The 21,891-nt window shown below is 41.2% G+C and overlaps 1 protein-coding gene across 3 annotated transcripts in view; it reads left to right on the top strand.

Moving 5' to 3' along the window:
- Window positions 1–78: 78 nt before the first annotated feature.
- The window catches only part of LOC138961346 (pre-mRNA-splicing regulator WTAP-like), a 25,320-nt gene continuing 3,507 nt past the window's right edge, over window positions 79–21,891 (top strand). Inside the window, exons 1-8 of one of the 3 annotated variants that reach the window (XM_070332952.1) lie at window positions 79–237; window positions 1,889–1,931; window positions 4,588–4,643; window positions 8,000–8,064; window positions 9,729–9,847; window positions 10,392–10,570; window positions 19,495–19,649; window positions 21,835–21,891. The exon at window positions 21,835–21,891 is cut by the window's right edge and continues 3,507 nt beyond it. In XM_070332952.1, the coding sequence (XP_070189053.1) occupies window positions 1,902–1,931; window positions 4,588–4,643; window positions 8,000–8,064; window positions 9,729–9,847; window positions 10,392–10,570; window positions 19,495–19,649; window positions 21,835–21,891 (661 nt within the window). In that variant the 5' untranslated portion in view covers window positions 79–237; window positions 1,889–1,901. Of the gene's footprint in view, window positions 238–296; window positions 404–1,888; window positions 1,932–4,587; window positions 4,644–7,999; window positions 8,065–8,185; window positions 8,263–9,728; window positions 9,848–10,391; window positions 10,571–19,494; window positions 19,650–21,834 lie in introns of those variants that run through there. The other 2 variants (XM_070332953.1, XM_070332954.1) reach the window with 2 other exon arrangements.

Genomic DNA, 21,891 nt, shown 5'->3' with positions numbered 1-21,891 from the left:
GCATATAATATCTCTCTTTTATAAATGAAACAACAAAATTCTCATACAAATGCTATTTTACGCGCATCATTATGGTTTGAATCTCATTTGCATATTTGTATCACATGGCGGCGTTCCCTGCGTAACGGGAGTTGATCGTCTCGTAGAAAGATTCCTGCAGCCTTAAATTTCGTGTTTAAAACTACGAGGAACTGCAGAACAATTCACTGCATCCAAAGTCATACTGTGACATTGCAAGTAAGTAGATTTTGACACTATCGTCCAAATTATACGAAAGCGAAGCAGGAAGTAAGAAACCGCCATCTTTGCATTACGACCCCGGTCGGACGATTGTTCCGTCATTGATTTCTGTGATCTGGGGACATTTTATATAAAAAGCGATCGTGATCCAGGCACTGTTTAGGTAAAACTATTTTCTGCAAAAGGAAGTTGTTGCATTCAGCGTTTTGTAATTGCAGAATTTGTGCATACTAATTCCTGTGTTTTCGAGTCTCTTCTGAACTGGTCGCACAGCCAATATCCCCACTCCCACTCCCAGTCCCAGTTATGATTCAGTTATCATTTCCGAGACATGTGTGATTTCAATTTCATAAGGCGTTGAAAACATGTTGGATTGGTATACCTACTGCACAACTATATTTGTTAGTGTTGGGTATATCAGTAAATATTATTGTTCAGCTGCTGTCGCAGATGTGTAAACTGGCAGTGTTACTGTGACATCTAAATGAAACTGAAACTAGCTGCTCTGGAGTAAAACTTGTATAGAAGTGGAACATCTATAATCTAAGAGTGAGAGACTTGGGTTCAGAAATGGAAGATGCGAGGCTTTAGTTTCAGTTTCATAACACTGGCAATAAGTTGAATAACAACATACACAGTTCTCTTTTTAGTTAGGCAAGCGATTCACAGAGCGCCTGCGCGGCGATTCCCAGAGCGCGGCGTGTTGTGCAGCGCAGCGATTCCCAGAGCGCGGCTATTGCTCTTACCAGCGCAGATTGTTGACGCGCTTTATTTTTGTGCATGTATGATTATCAGCAACATTTTTAACAACAATTGATTGCACCTACCTCTATTATATTATCTCAAGTGAATCTATACACCAGTTAACAGTTCAAGCGCTTACATGGAACGAAGAAGGAACCCGAAAGAGGAGAAAAAAACACACGCAAAAAAAGATCTGCTCTGCGTTCAAATCAACCAGAAAAACAAGAAAAATCGCGTATTTGTGTGCCCGATGTAATCCTTAGAACTTTTACACTCTTTCTTTGGACACTCCAAAGCAACTTCAGGGCTGCAAGACTACAAAATTGCACTTTTTGCAGACTGAATATACGCGTTCTAATCAACCGGGGGAAAAAACGATCTGCGCATGCGCGAATTCCAAAATGGCTGCTAAAGTGTTAACTGGTGTTACACCGATTAACAGCGGTTCTGCGGCACTGTACTCGGATACTTGTTTAAAAACGTCATCCCAGTTTAAAAACTCAGCTGCTTTCCATATAGTAGAAGCCATTGCAATGACATGTAGTGATATGACTGCCAAGTATTCAAGGCCGGAACTTAGGCACGTTTTACATCAGCGCAGCGATATATGATGAACTCAGTTGAAAGAGTGAGAGAGAGAAAATGGAGCTCTGTTTTTCGTTTTATTGAGTTTTATTTCTCAAATAGATCAGATAGATGTAGCTGTTGTAAACTTTGCGATTGTGAAGAAAATATAACAGCAGAATACATCGCGCGTCGTGAATCGCAGCGCTCCTCGTAGCGCCGCGCGTTGTAAATCGCAACGCTGCACAACGCGCCGCGCGCTGTGAATCCACTTCGTTTTAGTTAAGTGTTTCTTGCACTGCCTAAAGAAGTAACAGTACCAATTCTTCTTTGTGTGCAGCTAACCAGCTACGATGTCGGAGGGACCTCCGTCACCCAAAAGGGTGAGTATCACTATATATCTGTTCATTATAATATTTAACTTATTTTGAGGAAGAAACAGATATTAAGCACCCGCATTACCTGAAACTAGTGAAAGGAAAAGTCAGTACTTGAATCAAAAGCCTGAAAGGTAAGTACTAAAACTGAGCTAATATTGCTCTGGTAAATGTCATTAAAAATGAATGAGCTATGTTGTTTCACTTTCAATTTAGAAGGATAGACACGTTAGGTTACATATAATGGCATTGAAAATATCTTTTACAAACTCCCTAATAAGCCATCTGAAAGTACATTGTTCTAACTTCTACAACTTCTACTGAAAATGAATAAATGTTCATAGACTTTTTAGTCGGAGGACAAACTTGTGGGAAGAAGTGGGACACTTATTGCAGATCTCACCAATCAATATCATTTTTCATTTATTGGGTTTTTTGTTGTTGCTAAAACAAACCATTTTTACTGAAGATGATACTGTAGAGTGTAGTACACATCAGGGGTGTCGTTTGGGTCGGCCCTTCGGCCAATCGCCCTTTTTAGTTTTACTTTAGCCGAAACTTTTATGTCCTTATCGGCCAAATGTCCGAAGATAATTCGTCTGAATCTGGCCATTCGGCCATGATTTCTCTGTTTTTAAATTTTTTATTGATCAGGCTAAATTTTGCTGCCGATGTACTTAGTCAGCTGACTGCCGTTTATATTTTCTTCACGAATGCCAAAAATGAAACAATGTTTTGAACGGAAGCATTTACAAAAATTGTAGCTGTGAGAGTGGTTCACACTCTCTCAGCGTTTGCGTCCGCCGGTTCGTGATAGTTTCTCAGTCGGTCAGTGCTTTGGATTTGGGGGAGGGGGTGGGGGGCATTTTATGACATCTTTATGGAAAATGAAACAATGCAGTGATGGTGTGACTAACAGCTTAGTATGGTTTAGTTTTACTGGTGTTATTCTTCAAACACATGTTTCCTAGTCATGTTACACCTCTCTGACTCCAGAACACTCACATTTTGGGCACACATCAGTGACAGTCTGTTTACTGGAGTTCTGCCGTTCTTTTTTTGTTCTAGTCAACTTTGATAGAATCTGTCACAATGTTATGTGACAGTGTCAGAGTGTGTTTGTGTTTTATTGATGTTTACCAGTCATGTTTCCCAAGGATTGTCAATATTTGCACAAGATTGGAAGAGTTTTATTGCTTTACTTTAAAAAATAAGTTTTGAACAAGTTTCAGAGAATTGGTGTGAATTTTAGTTATATTCGCATAGTTAATTGTTTTAGTTGCAATATGCAACATAATTATGTTCTGTACGTCAATGATTGCATTGGTGTTTCCCTCTTGTGCTTCAATGTTACACAGTGATCGCGCTAGGTATTTTTCAAACCGGTATGACATCATGAGCTGGCTACAAGGCTCTCACGAAAATCGGTAAGCTTGCCAAGGCAACCAGTAAAAGACAAACAATGACTTACAATACATTAAATCAATGTCAGTGATATGCGGATGTTTTCTCTCTCTCCCCCCCCCCCCCCCCCCCCCCCCTCAAAGCAACTGTCGCACAACTTGACAGTGACACATCAGCAGCCGCTGTGAGAGAGAGAGAGAGAGAGAGAGAGAGAGAGAGTTCCGAAATAAAATAGGAAAGCAAATAGTAATCACGCAACTGGAAGACTTACTCACTAGTTACTTACTGTTACAGTTTCACTTTCGCCTCACAATAATCAACTGTATGTAGACAAAGATCTAAGCTGGTATGATGCTATGTCGGCTATAGTTAGACGCCGTCCCTTATATATTGTCTTTCAGTTTCTCATAAACAGAAAGATTTTACGATGGACCGGGAACCGAAAGAAATGGCGCGAAAAGTATGATGTCTGATGTCTGTGTGTGTAGATCTTTTTCTCGGCGACAAGAAAGATTTCTCCGCTCCCTGATCACCTACATTGCTCAAATAATCTGCTAGCAAATACTTTAGATCTGGCACAATCGTACTGAAAGACATTTCGGAGCTCGCCTCCTTGTTATTTTTGACGTCATGTTTGACACCTTGACATCAAGTGTCATCAATGGAGACATAATCGCAACATTGTAGCGCTGTCACAACAAGCCATCCAAATCTCTCTCTCTCTCTCTCTCTCTCTCTCTCTCTCTCTCTCTCTCTCTCTCTCTCTCTCTCTCTCTCCTTTTGTAATAAAGTTCTGAGTCTGATTCTCTCTCTCTCTCTCTCTCTCTGTCTCTCTCTCTCTCTCTCTCTCTCTCTCTCTCTCTCTCTCTCTCTCTCTCTCTCTCTCTCTCTCTCTCTCTCTCTCTCTCTCTCTCTCTCTCTCTCTCTCCCCCTCGTACTGACAAACGATTTTTGTAATTACTACTTTTTTTTACCGGTCAAACCAAATAACAATCGGTACGTCTGACCGACATCCACTTTTTTTTCCGGTATTGGCGAATCTTAACCGGTAAAATACCGGAAATTACCGGTAAACGCGATCCCTGTTACAGCGACTTTCGATGAGCCAAAATAATAGCCGAACATTTTCTGGAATGTCCTAAAGCTCTCTGACAGTTTCGGCCAGATGTCCCAACATGAAAATTTCTTGCAACACCCCTGCAGATTATGTAAAGAATTGCTCAAAATGTTTTTAAAACTCTGCTTTGACTGTTTGCAGCTTCGCCTTGACATGGACGACCTTGGAAATTTGAGCAGAGACGAGCTCATTGAAAAGTAAGAATATTCCTGTGTTACTGTTAGTGTCATGCCTTGTTTCTGTATTATGTCTTCTTGTTCTTGTTTGTTAGAATATTCCTGTGTTACTGTTAGTGTCATGCCTTGTTTCTGTATTATCTCTTCTTGTTCTTTTTTATTAGATTGTTTCTGTTTCATTTTTGACTCACATGCGAAGCAAAAGTGAGTCTATGTACTCACCCGAGTCGTCCGTCCGTCCGTCCGGCCGTCCGGAAAACTTTAACGTTGGATATTTCTTGGACACTATTCAGTCTATCAGTACCAAATTTGGCAAGATGGTGTATGATGACAAGGCCCCAAAAAACATACATAGCATCTTGACCTTGCTTCAAGGTCAAGGTCGCAGGGGCCATAAATGTTGTCTAAAAAACAACTATTTTTCACATTTTTCCCATTTTCTCTGAAGTTTTTGAGATTCAATACCTCACCTATATATAATATATAGGGCAAAGTAAGCCCCATCTTTTGATACCAGTTTGGTTTACCTTGCTTCAAGGTCAAGGTCACAGGAGCTCTTCAAAGTTGGATTGTATACATATTTTGAAGTGACCTTGACCCTGAACTATGGAAGATAACTGTTTCAAACTTAAAAATTATGTGGGGCACATGTTATGCTTTCATCATGAGACACATTTGGTCACATATGATCAAGGTCAAGGTCACTTTGACCCTTATGAAATGTGACCAAAAAAGGTAGTGAACCACTAAAAGTGACCATATCTCATGGTAGAAAGAGCCAATAAGCACCATTGTACTTCCTATGTCTTGAATTAACAGCTTTGTGTTGCATGACCTTGGATGTATTTTGGTAGGAAAAATGTGTAAAGCAGTTCTTAGTGTATGATGTCATTGCTAGGTTTAGTTCAAGGTCAAGCATGTGAGTCGTATGGGCTTTGCCCTTCTTATATAGAATTGTTTCATGACTATTTTCCCAAGCCACCAACACCTTCCCACTGGACACCCCCCTCCCGTCTCCCAACCACCGTCGCCCTAGAGTAGAGGTTGTAATATTTGAATTTGTTTTTGATAAAGATTTTAGGTCCTTCTGGAAGGTACAGTTTTTGAGTCACTTGAGAAAAAGTGACTCTATGTAATCGGTCAGTGTTAGTCTGGCCGGCCGGACGGCCGGCCGGCCGTCCGTAGACACCACCTTAACGTTGGACTTTTCTCGGAAACTATCAAAGCGATCGGGCTCATATTTTGTTTAGTCGTGACCTCCAATGACCTCTACACTTTAACGATGGTTTCGTTGACCTTTGACCTTTTTCAAGGTCACAGGTCAGCGTCAAAGGAAAAATTAGACATTTTATATCTTTTCTCGGAAACTATCAAAGCGATCGGGCTCATATTTTGTTTAGTCGTGACCTCCAATGACCTCTACACTTTAACGATGGTTTCGTTGACCTTTGACCTTTTTCAAGGTCACAGGTCAGCGTCAAAGGAAAAATTAGACATTTTATATCTTTGACAAAGTTCATCGGATGTGATTGAAACTTTGTAGGATTATTCTTTACATCAAAGTATTTACATCTGTAGCCTTTTACAAACGTTATCAGAAAAACAAGGGAGATAACTAGCCTTTTCTGTTCGGCAACACACAACTTAACGTTGGGCTTTTCTCGGAAACTATAAAAGTGACCGGGCTCAAATTTTATGTGAACGTGACTCATTGTGTTGTGAATAGCAATTTCTTCCTGTCCATCTGATGCCTCATATAATATTCAGAACTGCGAAAGTGACTCGATCGAGCGTTTGCTCTTCTTGTTTTTTATTTTTATACTTGATCAACTACTTGTAGGGCAAAAATAACAAGTCGCGTAAGGCGAAATAACAACATTTAGTCAAGCTGTCGAACTCACAGAATGAAACTGAACGCACTGCTTTTTTCACCAAGACCACATACTCGTAGTTTCGTCAGTCCACCGCTCGTGGCAAAGGCAGTGAAATTGACAAGCCAGGAATAGTGTGGTAGTGGTCGAAAAGTAGGATATGCGCCGAAATGGCTGCGATCTGCTGGCCGATGTGAATGCGTGATGTATTGTGTAAAAAAAATTCCATCTCACACGGCATAAATGAATCCCTGCGCCTTGAATATGTGCGCGATATAAATTGCATTAAAAAAAAATAATAATAAAAAAAAAATCCCTGCGCTTAGAACTGTACCCACGGAATACGCGCGATATAAGCCTCATATTGATTGATTGATTGATTGATAACACGCTTTTCTGTATGTCTATTCTTTTTAGCTTACTGAGTTTGTTTTTAATCCAAACATATCATATCTATATGTTTTTGGAATCAGGAACCGACAAGGAATAAGATGAAATTGTTTTTAAATTTTAAATGATTTCGGAAAATTAATTTTAATTTAATCATAATTTTCATATTTTTAATTTTCAGAGCTTGTTTGTAATCCAAATATAACATATATATATGTATGTTTTTGGAATCAGAAAATGACGAAGAATAAGATGAAATTATTTTTGGATCGTTTTAAACTTTTAAAAAAAAGTAATTTTAATTACAAGTTTCCGATTTTTAATGACCAAACTCATTCATTAGTTTTTAAAGCCACCAAGCTGAAATGCAATACCAAAGTCTGGCCTTCGTCGAAGATTGCTTGGCCAAAATTTCAATCAATTTGATTGAAAAATGAGGGTGTGACAGTGCCGCCTCAACTTTTACAAAAAGCCGGATATGACGTCATCAAAGACATTTATCGAAAAAATGAAAAAAACATCCAGGGATATCATTCCCAGGAACTCTCATGTCAAATTTCATAAAGATCGGTCCAGTGGTTTAGTCTGAATCACTCTACACACACGCACAGATAGACACACACACACACACACACCACGACCCTCGTCTCGATTCCCCCTCTATGTTAAAACATTTAGTCAAAACTTGACTAAATGTAAAAAGGAAAAAAAAGTTTGGTTCTGATGACATGGCAAGATTTGTTTAAGTTGGTAGGTGGTGTTTTTTGTTGTTGTTGTAAGTGCCCTGTGGATGTCAGAGATCAGTTACTTTCCTTATGAAGCCTGCAAGATCAAGTTTTGTAATTTTTAATTTTTTAAATAAATGCTGAAGTATCAAAAAAAGTTCAAGAGTCAGTTGCAAAAAAATAGGGTAGGTCAAAGAATTGAAAACATTGAACTGTTTTCTTGGCATTGGCTCAGAAAATAACAATTGATTGCCTTTTAGTTTTAGCTGTATTTTGTATTCATTTGCTATGCATATTTATTTTAGAAAGTTTTGACCACATGGTTTGTTGACAGTGTGTCTGTGAATAGTGTTATGTAACAAGAGTTGCTAATAATGTTTTTCTCTTTTAGGTTACGAGAGATGGATGACCATGTGTCATACCTTCAGGCCAAACAGAGGGGATCTCTAGATAAAGGTAAGTGAGAGATGGATGACCATGTGTCGTACCTTCAGGCCAAACAGAGGGGATCTCTAGATAAAGGTAAGTGAGAGATGGATGACCATGTGTCGTACCTTGAGGCCAAACAGAGGGGATCTCTAGATAAAGGTAAGTGAGAGATGGATGACCATGTGTCGTACCTTCAGGCCAAACAGAGGGGATCTCTAGATAAAGGTAAGTGAGAGATGGATGACCATGTGACGTACCTTGAGGCCAAACAGAGGGGATCTCTAGATAAAGGTAAGTGAGAGATGGATGACCATGTGACGTACCTTGAGGCCAAACAGATGGGATCTCTAGATAAAGGTAAGTGAGAGATGGATGACCATGTGTCGTACCTTGAGGCCAAACAGAGGGGATCTCTAGATAAAGGTAAGTGAGAGCTTTTCTTGCATGTATCTGAATCGACGGGCTCAGTGGCGTGGTGGTAAGACATCGGCCTCCTAATCGGGAGGTCGTGTGTTTGAATCCCGGTCGCTGCCGCCTGGTGGGTTAAGAGTGGAGATTTTTCCAATCTCCCAGGTCAACTTATGTGCAGACCTGCTAGTGACTTAACCCCCTTCGTGTGTACACGCAAGCACAAGACCAAGTGCGCACGGAAAAGATCCTGTAATCCATGTCGGAGTTTGGTGGGTTATGGAAACACAAAAATACCCAGCATGCCTTCTCAACGAAAGCGAGTATAGTGTGGGGAACCCGAATGGGCAATCGAGCTCACACGTAACCAGAAAAATCTGGAACGCTGAAGAAGAAGTATCTGAATCTCTGATGCAGAGTTGTACAAGGCCCAACCCCCCATTTTTAAGGTTAAAATGAGAAAAATTCACACAATAGGCGCTTCCGATGTATTGGTCGCACGTCAAAGGAAGAACGTGAAAGGAAGAACGCGGAGTGGAGATAGTTTTTATCCCCATGTGCGGTGAGATCAATCATCAAATTATATTCAAAAGGAACTGCATTGTAATAGCTGGTTGATCTTCTGACCTCAGGTCGATGACCCATACTTTCAGCTGAGACCAGCTGCCTGCCCTAGATTACAGACACTGATGTTCTGACCTCAGGTCAATGACCCAGTTTTCTGGTCAGTTGGAAAGAGGCCTTTGGTGTCCGAGAGGAAATTTTGCCAGGGTCATATTAGTAGCCGAAACATGCTTATCAATAGAGAGGGAATTTTGTTTCTTTGTACGTATAGCGATGTGGGTACATAACATTAGTACTCTTCTTCGGTTACCAAAAAATGATGCAGTAGTCGGGTGAGGAGAAATATCCTTGTGTCGGTGGTAGTCGTTCCTCAAAAGAAAATTTGTCGCAGGCAGGGATGTCGTTTAACTTTCATGTGGGCAGTCAGCCAAACTCTGCAACTTTCTTCAAACCGTCAAAAACTTGTCATCAGTTTCGAAAACCCACAAAATGATTTTACAGGGGGTGAAAGGTGCTGCCATGAATTTTTTTAAATTTCAGAAAATGGAAATGTTGGGACATTTGCGGAAGAATAAAATCCTAGCAACATCCCTGCGTAGGTACTATTGCCGTTCATTGTAAATAAGTGGTCAGTGATCAATGCGCCTAGGTATTCATTCAAGGTTTGGGGTTATTTTTGTCTTAAACATTTTTTTCTCCAACTTACTTTGTTTATTCAGATGACGGTGACGACAAGGAAGGCGATGACAAGAAGCAACAGAATCAGGATGCCTCTCGCAGAGAAAACACCCTGGTGCTTCGGCTTACAAACAAAGAGCAGGAACTTCAGGACTGCATGGTCAGTTGGACAGAGTCAACTAAGTGAATGCTAATATTCACAGATACATTGTCATCGTTTATTTATTTTCTTTCTGATAAAGTTTATCATCAGTTAAACAGGCCTGAAAGTGGCGAGTATTTTACTCGCCATGGCGAGTAGAAACATGTAACTGGCAAGTAGAAATGTTCATCTACTCGCCAAATGCGAGTAAAGTTGCTGAAACAAATTGTTGGTTTGGCTAGTAAAGTTTGCTCTCTGGCTAATAAATTTTCAGAATCGCTAGCCAAAGGCGAGTACACCATTTGTTGGACTTTGAGGCCTGTTAAAGCAGATAACCAAGCTTCTACTTTTTACTTGGCTCTTTGAAACTTTGTTTGGTTGAAGAAAAAATTCAAAAGCATTTGCGCTTTACTGCAGTGAAACATGAGTACAGTAACGTTCAGTATCAGGGACATCCACATTCAGACTCTGTAATTGTGTGGCAGAGAAAAAACAAATGGTTAATACATTTTGTGTACTTCAAACATAGTTATTTAGTTTTGCGCTAATTTTTGTTTTCCAGAACCAGATTGCGGAGATGAAGTCGTCCCAAAGCCAGAACTCGGCCCAGCTGCGCTCTCTCCTGTTGGACCCAGCGGTCAACCTTGTGTTCCAGCGCATGGCCAAGGAAATGGACGATTGCAAGGAGAAACTGAAGCAAAGTCAAAATGAACTAAGCGCTTGGAAGTTCACAGCAGACAGGTGTATATCCCAAAAATATCTGGTAACTCTTTACTCTTGCATCACTGACATAACATAAACACACAGCGGAGAACTGTACACGCTAAGACGCGTTCTCTCCGCTGTTGCTGCTTGAACCGGTTGCATCGTCGGAGCGTGGTTTTGAGGATGGGGGGTCGCCAGGTCAAGCTTCTGGGTGGTGCCTCCGCGGCTTTGGAGAGTTGGTGGGCGGATGGTGCCTGTTCTCTTCATCCCCCTTCTGCGTCTCACCGACTGACCCCCTGCTCGCTTGCTGTCAACAGACTTGCCCCTGGCCTTGCGTTTTGTCCCTTGCCTTGCCTGGCCTAGGCTCTGTAGGCTTGTATACTGTTTGTCACTGTCCGCTGACTTCTTGTTTCAGTTTGCAGCTTTTCATTTCTCTGAAGACTTGAATGAACCAAGGTCTAGTAAGTCTTACGTGTTGTTGTTTTCTACTGGGACTGATGAACTGTGAGCCCCCCAGTTCAACACGTCTCGAAAGACATGCAGCACTGACACTAAAGAAAGTAGATAATCGAAGAACTCTAAGACTTTAACTTTTTAGGCTGAAGACAATTTCTTGAGGGCCTCAGACATTTCTCTGTGAGGCTAAGATACTTTGTTAGACCCTCTTCAAGACATTTCCATCACAAGAACTCACCCTTACGCAAGCAGTTTGACATTCTTTATAAGAGCGGAGATTGACCTTTCATTCGCGAAAGACTAAACGGCACACTTGGGTGCTGCCCAAGAGACACAAACTTTCCCCCTTGCAGGATCATCAAGGTGCTTCTTTTATTTTTTTACCATCTTAGTGTGTAGCTTTGAGACATTTTACAATTTTGAAAGATATTTTTTATTTATTTATTTCTGTTATCCTTTCAATTTTCTATTCTCTCTCTCTCTCTCTCTCTCTCTCTCTCTCTCTCTCTCTCTCTCTCTCTCTCTCTCTCTCTCTCTCTCTCTCTCTCTCTCTCTAGCTCGGTTAATAGGCTGTTTTGTTTTTTGTTGTTTTATATATTATTTATTTATTTATTTACTTACTGGTTCATTGAAGTGACTAGTTTGAACTTCTTCAGAGCATTTTTATGATTTCTTATGTCATTTTTTTTAATTTTTATTTTTACTCAGATTTTCACAAAAGCCTTGTTCCCATGATATTTTCTGTTTCCTAGTGTATGGGGTCTACATTCTAAATTGTAGTTGGGGATAGGAAATTCTGAGGGTGGTTAGCCATGGAAGGCCTATTTCTTTACTATTGTTGGTGAAGGGGAACAGGCAACAGAGAGTGTGAGAGTGGGCGTGACATGTTTGTGTCAATGGCAGAGATGTGTTGGTTGTGAAAGACATGCATGTCTGGTTTGGTGGTAATGGTTTGAAGAAATGAGTGTGTTGGTGATGGTGTGTTGCGTGTGAGGCTGATGGATGGGACTGTTTTTCATCTGATAAATTTTATTTTCAACCTTTAATGTGTTTACCTTTGTTGTCAACTTCTGTACACACTGCTTATTGCACTGAAGTTACAAGCCTCAGTAAGCCTTGAACAAATGTACTAAAAGTATAACTAGGTAAGTCACATTTTTGACTACACACACAGATATTGTGTAAGACTTCATATGGTCTGTATTTTTGTCAAAACTCATTTTCTTGGAAAGGAAATAAGTGGCCCACTAACAGTACCAGCCCTGAAAGTCCAAAAAGTGGTGCACTAAGGCTAGTGCTTCTCAAAATTTACTAGCCAAAGAGCAAATTTTACTTGCCAAACAAACCATTTGTTTCAGCAACTTTACTGGCATTTGCCCAGTAGATGAACATTTCTACTCACCAGTTACATGTGGATTGGATAGGATTGGATTGGATAAGATTTACAGTCCAGTGAGGTTACCCTCATGGAAATTCGGGCTGCTTTCTCCCCGGGGAAAGCGAGCTGCCATACATACGGCGCTACCCATATTTTTTTTTCCTGCATGCGTGTATTCATGTTTCCTGAGACTTAATGCCGTGTGAGATGGAATTTTTTTAACTTTATTCCAAGTCCCACGGGTATTTGATGGACATTTTTATCTATGCCTACACAATTTTGCCAGGAAAGACCCTTTTGTCAATCGTGGGATCTTTAACGTGCACACCCCAATGTAGTGTACACGGAGGGACCTCGGTTTTTCGTCTCATCCGAAAGACTAGCACTTGAACCCACCACCTAGGTTAGGAAAGGGGGAGAAAATTGCGGCCTGACCCAGGCCTGAACACGCAACCTCTCGCTTCCGAGCGCAAGTGCGTTACCACTCGGCCACCCAGTCCCAGTGTCTACTGGCCATGGCCACTTTCAGGGCTGACGACAATATTCTAACAGAGAGCAAAGAAAAATCAATCAGCTTTAGTGTTTAGATGACAGCTGCTGGACTTGAGGTGCATACAGTGCTCCTGTGATCAATCATTTTTGTTTCCACTGAAAACTGATGTTGGGTACTGCAGTGATTTTTTTTCCAAATTAAAATGTAAAATCATGAACTTTTCCTAGTTACAATTAAACTTTCGTGTTCAGTTTGATAAATCTACAAAGAAATAATGTCAGCTAAGTGACTATGTACATAAATGATAAAATAAAAATAAAAATCTGAACAGAAGCGAGAAGATTGTTCACAACAGTTGAGAATCAGATACAAGTAGTGAATTACAAGTACAGATAATACAAGACTGCAACAGACAGAGGTGTCAACAGACAGAGGTGTCAACAGACAGAGGTGTCAACAGACAGAGGTGTCAACAGACAGAGGTGTCCTATTCACTCAATTTGTCCCTTGTTTCAACATTTTAAAATCTGCCAAATATAATAAGTTATCACCAATCATGGAACTGACTGTGAAGCCCGACAGGCGCTAAAGCCAATAGGATAAGTTATCACCAATCATGGAACTGACTGTGAAGCCCGACAGGCGCTAAAGCCAATAGGATAAGTTATCACCAATCATGGAACTGACTGTGAAGCCCGACAGGCGCTAAAGCCAATAGGATAAGTTATCACCAATCATGGAACTGACTGTGAAGCCCGACAGGCGCTAAAGCCAATAGGATAAGTTATCACCAATCATGGAACTGACTGTGAAGCCCGACAGGCGCTAAAGCCAATAGGATAAGTTATCACCAATCATGGAACTGACTGTGAAGCCCGACAGGCGCTAAAGCCAATAGGATAAGTTATCACCAATCATGGAACTGACTGTGAAGCCCGACAGGCGCTAAAGCCAATAGGATAAGTTATCACCAATCATGGAACTGACTGTGAAGCCCGACAGGCGCTAAAGCCAATAGGATAAGTTATCACCAATCATGGAACTCCCTGTGAAGCCCGACAGGCGCTAAAGCCAATAGGATAAAGTTATCACCAATCATGGAACTCCCTGTGAAGCCCGACAGGCGCTAAAGCCAATATGATAAGTTATCACCAATCATGGAACTCCCTGTGAAGCCCAACAGGCGCTAAAGCCAATAGGATAAGACGCCTGCCTCCCAAGCAGAAGATCGTGGGTTTGAATCCTGGCCGCGTCTGGTTGGTTAAGGATTGAGAATTTTCCAGATCTCCCAGGTCAACTGATGTGCAGACCTGCTAGTGCCTTATCCCCCTTCATGTATACAAGCAAGCACAAGACCAAGTGCGTAAAAGATCCTGTAGTCTATGTCAGTGGGTTATAAAAACACAAAAATACCAAGCATGCATTCCCTGAAAGTTGCGTATGGCTGCCTAAATGGCGGGGTAAAAACAGCCATACACGTCTAAGTGTGGGAGTTTCCGCACATGAACTTGGAAGAAGCCTGGACAGGCATTTGTTGATTTACACATCTGAAATTTATAACAGCTTGAAAATGGCCTTTTAAAATTCAGTCGCTGCAAACTAGGCCACAGATGAAAAACTGTTTTTGGGTCAGGTTAAAGATGCCTTAAATTCCCGCGTAAATGCACCATGTGCATAAGCACAGATGTGTCCAGGATTGTACACGGGGTAAGAGCACAGATGTGTCCAGGATTGTACACGGGGTAAGAGCACAGATGTGTCCAGGATTGTACACGGGGTAAGAGCACAGATGTGTCCAGGATTGTACACGGGGTAAGAGCACCCTTCTGCTTGGTCACATAGCAACATCTGCTACCTACCTGCTTTCTACGCACAGCACGATTTGTTTGGATGAATTGATTTTGAAAGTGACACCTATATCAATCCCTGAAATTGTTAAGGTTGACTTTGTTGTAATGATAGGCATTCCAACTAGTTTTAAATTGTCTAAAACTGTAAGGAAAAGTGCATGGATATTGTGCCACACAGCTGAACATTATTCATAAGTGCAACATCTTCACATGCAAGGTTTTACATGTCATTCTGAAGCTGGGGGAAATCAAGAGGGAATTAAAGAGGTTATAAGGTATTTTCTACTGTGGTTGAGAAAAAATCTTAATGCTCAGAACCATAACAAAAGTATAGGTATAGCTCTGACACAAACAAGCAGATTTTTTCTCCAATGGATTTTGCCGAAAACTGTCAATACCTCTATTGCTCGTCGCATTGAAGTTGTGCTCACGGTTACAGATAGGTGCTTACTTCTCTGCGTGATATTTTGTTGGTCTTAGTCTTGCAATATCTTATGTGTGTGCTTGTCTTGTGTTTTAATGTCATCACAGCTTTTGGTAAGTGCATATTAGGACACAGGATGCTTCCTGTTATGGGTGGGGGGGACAAAACTAGGCAGGAAGACATTTGTGAAAATCTGACTGACAGAAAGTAGTGAATTGCTAGACTGTGCAGTGACTAAGAAAATGGTATACTCCAAGGAATGTGAAATGTTAGTTGTGGTGTGTTCCTGGGATGTTCTGGACTTCAGTGTCACCAAGCCGATGTGATCTTTGTGAAGAAGGCAAAATAAGGCATCTGTTGCTCATTCTAAATGAAATGGTAAGACTTGTGTGTTCCTTTTGAGGACAAAAGTGATGTGAGAATTCAACCAGGAGATAATGGAAAGCTGTCAGAAAAAAAAATGGTAAGAGAGTTAGGAGAAAAAAGAAGCTCAAGGTAGCACCGTTGCAGGGAAAATGTGAAAATGCAAATGCACAAGAAGAGCAATATGGGGGAATGGGGAGTTGTGTGAAGATGTGAAATAGCCTCTGCATTTCACAAAGCTTTGCCCAGATTGCTTCACATGGCATGGCACAGCAGTCATATGCGGAAATCATCTGCAGTCTGTACCAACTGCAACAGCAAGTTCTGCATCATCTACTGCAGCCAAACCTGCACCATCTGCTGCCAGCAGGATCTTTCTGTCTACAACCGCGGAACATCCATCTGCAACCACTCAGCCATGTCGCGGCAAGTTTTGCCTGCACGTGTCGAGTTAGGAATTCTCCACGCGAGAGAAGCAGCCAGGGAAAGTGCAGCTGATCGTCACTCTCAGCCTTTCTTCACACCTTGCAAGATACGCCCAGCGCTGGAGGCATCGAGTCAGCTGCAACAACCTGCACTGAGTTGGAGCTGATTCTTTGTCATCATGCAGCAGGCAAGGGGAGGAGATTCTGGGAGCCCCTTCTGTGGTGAAGGCAAGGCTGTCAGGGGGCTCTCTCTGTGTGGCAACCACATCAAGGGCCGCTTGTGTCTTGTGTCGGTTATCAGCAGCTCATTCTGAGTGCCTGTACTGCAGTCAAGTGTTCCTGCTTCACAGTCATCAGGAGCAGATTTTGTTCAACCCTCAATGCAGGAGTTCACCAGGTCATATGATCGGGGTATGCTGTGGACCCTGTTCATCTTGCAGATCAAAAGGCAGTCATCTGTTGGAGCAGATTCTGTTCATCTGAATATGGCATCAACTTCAAGAGTTGTTGGTGGGTGTTGATCACTGGGAGCCACTTCCAGTTTCTCCCTCATGCCAGATGACACAATGGTGTCAAAAATCATCAAGCATCATAAGGAGCAGATTCTGTTTTTTTGTTTCACAGGAGCAGATTTGATTTATCTGAAAGACCCCATCATGTGGTGATCCAGTAAAAAAAAAAAAGAAAAAAGAGCAAGCTCTCAAAAGTTAGTGAATAACTTAATTTGAGACGTTATTTGGTGCTGGTGTTATAAAGCTTGAAGATTGTCACCAAGAGCAGATTCTTTTTCTTCAGCTTCGTGAAATGTGTGTGTAAACATTGTGATCCTGTGTAAACATTGTGATCCTGTGTAAACATGGTGTTTGGTTATTACAAATCAGAAGTGTGAGGAATCTCAAAAATGTGAAGAGAGACGAGCATCCATTCAAGCATCATGATTCTGATCAGTTGGCCTCAGGCCTTTGTGCTCATAAATACTTATAAATAAAGTGCTTCATGTGTCACACATTGTGCGTCCTTATCAACTGTTTCCACAGTTGCTTTGTTAGTTAGTGGGCTCCAGTCTCCCAGAATATCAAGTTGCTGTTTCAAGAGTGTGCGCATCATGAGTCTTCCAAAGTTTCTGCTTCAGACAATATTTTGGTTTCCCGAATTGCTATTTTAGAGGGCGAATCGAGATGAGGGTTGTGGTGTGTGCGTGTGTGTGTGTGTAGAGCGATTCAGAGTAAACTACTGGACCGATCTTTACGAAATTTTACATGAGAGTTCCTGGGTATGATATCCCCAGACGTTTTTTTCATTTTTTCGATAAATGTCTTTTATGACGTCATATCCGGCTTTTTGTAAAAGTTGAGGCGGCACTGTCACACCTTCATTTTTCAATCAAATTGATTGAAATTTTTTCCAAGCAATCTTCGACAAAGGCCGGACTTCGGTATTGCATTTCAGCATTGAGGCTTAAAAATTAATTTATGACTTAGGTCATTAAAGGTACTGAACTTGTCAAATCCAGGTGCACGGAGCCCCTGGGGCTTTTAGTTATACCTTTGGCAGCTATCTGTTAGAAGAACTACCAAGTTTCATTGACTTGCACCCAAAGAGTCAAGAACTGTGATTTTTTTACGAATTAATTTCGTACTTGGACCCGGCTGGTCTTGACCTATTTTTGGATCTAAATTTAGATCAGGTAGATCACCACATCATGCACAAAAAGACAGTCACTAGCAAACTATGTCAGACATCATCATGAGTTTGTGTAAAACAAAATGGAGGCCGGAATCACTCAGTTGAATCGAACTCCGACCAAACACCACGTAATAACTAGGTTAATTTATGCACTCGCGTGAACAAGAAACTGTCGAGCTTCACAGATGTCGTCGTTGGGTAGTTTTGGGTTTGTTTTACTACCATAGCAGGATTTTTGAACTGTAAATGCACTCAACTGCAACAAAAACGCAAAACGAAGGCTGTGAGCTGCACTGTGCCTTTAAAATCTAAAAATTGTAATTACAATTTTTTTTATAAAACGATCCAGAATTACTTTTATTTTATTCTTCATCATGTTCTGATTCCAAAAACATATAAAATGTCAAGGTCACAGTTTGGGTTAAAAACTGGAAAATTATCATTCAAATTAATATTTTACAATTTGTTAAAAAAAAGAACAAAAAAAGTCTGGTTGAGCGGCCTTAATTTTCAAGGTCACACACAGGATACCTGCGTTCTGAATTGAAAAGTTTACAGCAAAAATGCTCATTAATTTTGTTCAGCATAGAAACTGAATAAAAGAAAATGTGTCTTAATTGTTTAATTAAGAAAAAGTAGTGCACGATATTTTTCCTCCAAGTTTGAATTATTCTTAGTAATACTAATACATCATAAAATACTTGTAACAGTTTATGTCACTTTGTCAGTCTGACTCCCTCCCCCCCAACAACCACGCAAGGACATTTCAGGGCAAATTGTCAGACACTGAGATAGATTTCATAATTTATTGGAATGTGCCGAATAACATATATGAAGTTAGTGAACATGAAGAGGCAACTGTATCTGTTTGTACACGTAGGAGAGAGAGAGAGTGTCCCTGGGAGTGTGAGAGAGAGGCGGGGTGCGTGTGAGAGACAGAGACAGAGAGTGGGTGTGTGGGCATGTGCAGACTGTTAGTGTGTGTGAGAGAGAGAGAGAGTCCCTGGGAGTGTGAGAGAGAGGTGGGGTGCGTGTGAGAGACAGAGAGTGGGTGTGTGGGCATGTGCAGACTGTTAGTGTGTGTGAGAGAGAGAGAGTGTCCCTGGGAGTGTGAGAGAGAGGCGGGGTGCGTGTGAGAGACAGAGACAGAGAGTGGGTGTGTGGGCATGTGCAGACTGTTAGTGTGTGTGAGAGAGAGAGAGAGTGTGTGTGTGTGTGTGTGAGAGAGAGAGAGAGTGGGTGTGTGTGTGTGAGAGAGAGAGTGGGTGTGTGTGTGAGAGAGAGAGTGGGTGTGTGTGTGTGTGTGAGAGAGAGAGAGTGGGTGTGTGTGAGAGAGAGAGAGAGTGGGTGTGTGTATGTGTGAGAGAGAGAGAGAGAGAGTGGGTGTGTGTGTGTGAAAGAGAGAGAGTGGGTGTGTGTGTGTGAGAGAGAGAGAGAGAGAGTGGGTGTGTGTGTGTGTGAGAGAGAGTGGGTGTGTGTGTGTGAGAGAGAGTGGGTGTGTGTGTGAGAGAGAGTGGGTGTGTGTGTGGGCAAGTGCACTGTCGGTGTGTGTGTGAGAGAGAGAAAAGTGATACTGATACAGAGAGTGTATGTAACAGAGAGAGAGGGAGGTGTATGTGTGCATATTTTGTGTGGGGGAACAAATTTGTTTGATATCATTGTCAGTGTTCACAAATAGTTTACAAATTTTAATTTTGAAGTTTTAATGTGTATGTATTTGCCTGTGTTTCATATATTTAGTGTTTCATGTGAATTTGTTACTTTTTATGCTCATGACAGTATCAAATGGAAGCTGTCCTGATATTTTTATTTGAAAAGGTCAGTATCTTCAGTTTTTTGCCATGTTACACATCAATAAAAAGTTGAACTCTTGTTACTCTTTCAGTCAAATGGGCAAGCGACTCATGGCAAAGTGTCGCATGCTTCTGCAAGAGAACGAGGAATTAGGCAAGGTGATTTCATCTGGTCGGACATCCAAGCTGGAAGCTGAGATTGCGCTACAGAAGACAATGGTTACAGAAATGAAGACAAATCAAGACGGTGTGTGCTTTACGATTTTACTCTGTGTACGGACTTCAAGCTGCTTGATATTGAAAGCGTCGCAGATACATGTTTTGAAAACCAAGAGGATGGTGCTTGTGCGAACAAAACCGGGTTATCTGCACATGCAAGCTTTTTAATCTGTCGCAGACAAGCTGCTTGAAAAATAAGATTGTTTTATGTGAAAAGCACATCTGTGTGCCGTGAAGACTGTAATATTGAAATCCAAATTTCAACCCATTCAAAAGGAAACGCGCCGGTGACTTGTTTTATATGAATTAAAAAGTTTTCAAAACATTTGTCTGCAGGCTCAGTTTTAAGTATCTTGGCCTAATGAAATCGGTCAAAGGTTGTGAAGTGGCTCATAGAAAAACTTCAGTCAAAACTGAACTGTGCTAGCTGTTGTGAAATTCGTAATAATCTCTACTGAAGGGTAGAACTTGCGGCCCTATGCTCCACAGGGAGTCTACAGGAATAAGTCAAAAGTAAGTCAAGAAGGGTAGAACTTGCTGGCTGACTGAAATTGATGGTGATGGCGAGTAATGTACCACTTCCCTGCTTTTGACTAGTTACCATTGTACATTCTAATTTTGCTTTATAATTAAAGTGGTTGTTGTACTTATTTTATCACCATCTTTCTGTTTGCATTGAGGTGTGAGTACTACTAGTAGCTAGAACATAGAAATGTGACATGGCTTTTGCTAGAACATAGAAGAAATGAACATAGGATTTAAGGTTCCTAGCTTCCGTGCATGCCTAAAAGTAAAGATGATTTTACAGCTTTCATGCAGAGAGCAGATTGGAGTGAGTGGGTAAAAAGAAGTGTTTTCACAACTTTTTGTACCCTGGTCAGAGTAAAACTGGGTTTGCTGGATGATCTTCACTGGTAAAGTCTGGTTGACCTCCCCTTCCAAAGAAGGATTCAATGTAAAATGTATGGGTCATACACGACCCATGCCATCCAAATAGGAATAAACGTTTTTCCGCCTCTTTGCAGAGTATGGGTTGTACACGACCCATGCCATCCGAATAAGGATAAACAGCGTAAAATTCCTTACGTAATTCCATATGGATCGTCTACGACCCACATCATTCGGACTGTGCCATCGTTTTTTTTTGGTTTTTTTTTAAAATGTTTTTTTGTTTTGTTTTTTTGAGTCACTTGAGAAAAAGTGACTATGTAATCGGTCAGTGTTAGTCTGTCTGGCCGGCCGGCCGGCCGGCCGTCCGTAGACACCACCTTAACGTTGGACTTTTCTCGGAAACTATCAAAGCGATCGGGCTCATATTTTGTTTAGTCGTGACCTCCAATGACCTCTACACTTTAACGATGGTTTCGTTGACCTTTGACCTTTTTCAAGGTCACAGGTCAGCGTCAAAGAAAAAATTAGACATTTTATATCTTTGACAAAGTTCATCGGATGTGATTGAAACTTTGTAGGATTATTCTTTACATCAAAGTATTTACATCTGTAGCCTTTTACGAACGTTATCAGAAAAACAAGGGAGATAACTAGCCTTTTCTGTTCGGCAACACACAACTTAACGTTGGGCTTTTCTCGGAAACTATAAAAGTGACCGGGCTCAAATTTTATGTGAACGTGACTCATTGTGTTGTGAATAGCAATTTCTTCCTGTCCATCTGATGCCTCATATAATATTCAGAACTGCGAAAGTGACTCGATCGAGCGTTTGCTCTTCTTGTTTTATTCTCTTTTGGTGAAGATTTTTTTTTTTTTTACATACATATAATTCTGTACATTACAGGACATCACTTAACCAAAAGCCATCGTTTGTTTGTTTACAAAGATAATCTTTCAAAAGTTGGATTGGAGATTACCTGCAGTCTCAATTTAAAAACTCCAAATAGTTTCAGAGATAAAGACGATTTTGTGAGGCTCTGGGTCATCCATGACCCACACGAAGCACGGTGAAGGTTAAATTTGAAAATTCCTATGTTGGCCTGAAAACTATAAATAGAGGGGGGGAGGGGGTGTGTGTTGTGCCTTGTACAGCGAAGTGCCATGTCTCCCAAAAATACGGTTCTCTACCAGGTCTCGGCTGTGACTGTTGTGCCTGGGATCATGTGCCATTTGTCCCTTTAGATAAGAAGGTGGAATCTTTGGTCAGAATGTGTGCTTTTTATGTAAGTTGTATTGACCCTGTGTGTTTTGTGTGGCAACAGAGATGAACGAGTTTGTCAGCGAGCTGGAGGAGGATGTGGAGGGCATGCAGAGCATGA

The sequence above is a fragment of the Littorina saxatilis genome, linkage group LG3 (genome assembly GCF_037325665.1).
Source record: "Littorina saxatilis isolate snail1 linkage group LG3, US_GU_Lsax_2.0, whole genome shotgun sequence".
NCBI classification, from domain to species: domain Eukaryota; kingdom Metazoa; phylum Mollusca; class Gastropoda; order Littorinimorpha; family Littorinidae; genus Littorina; species Littorina saxatilis.
This window is presented reverse-complemented; position numbering and strand designations above follow the sequence as displayed.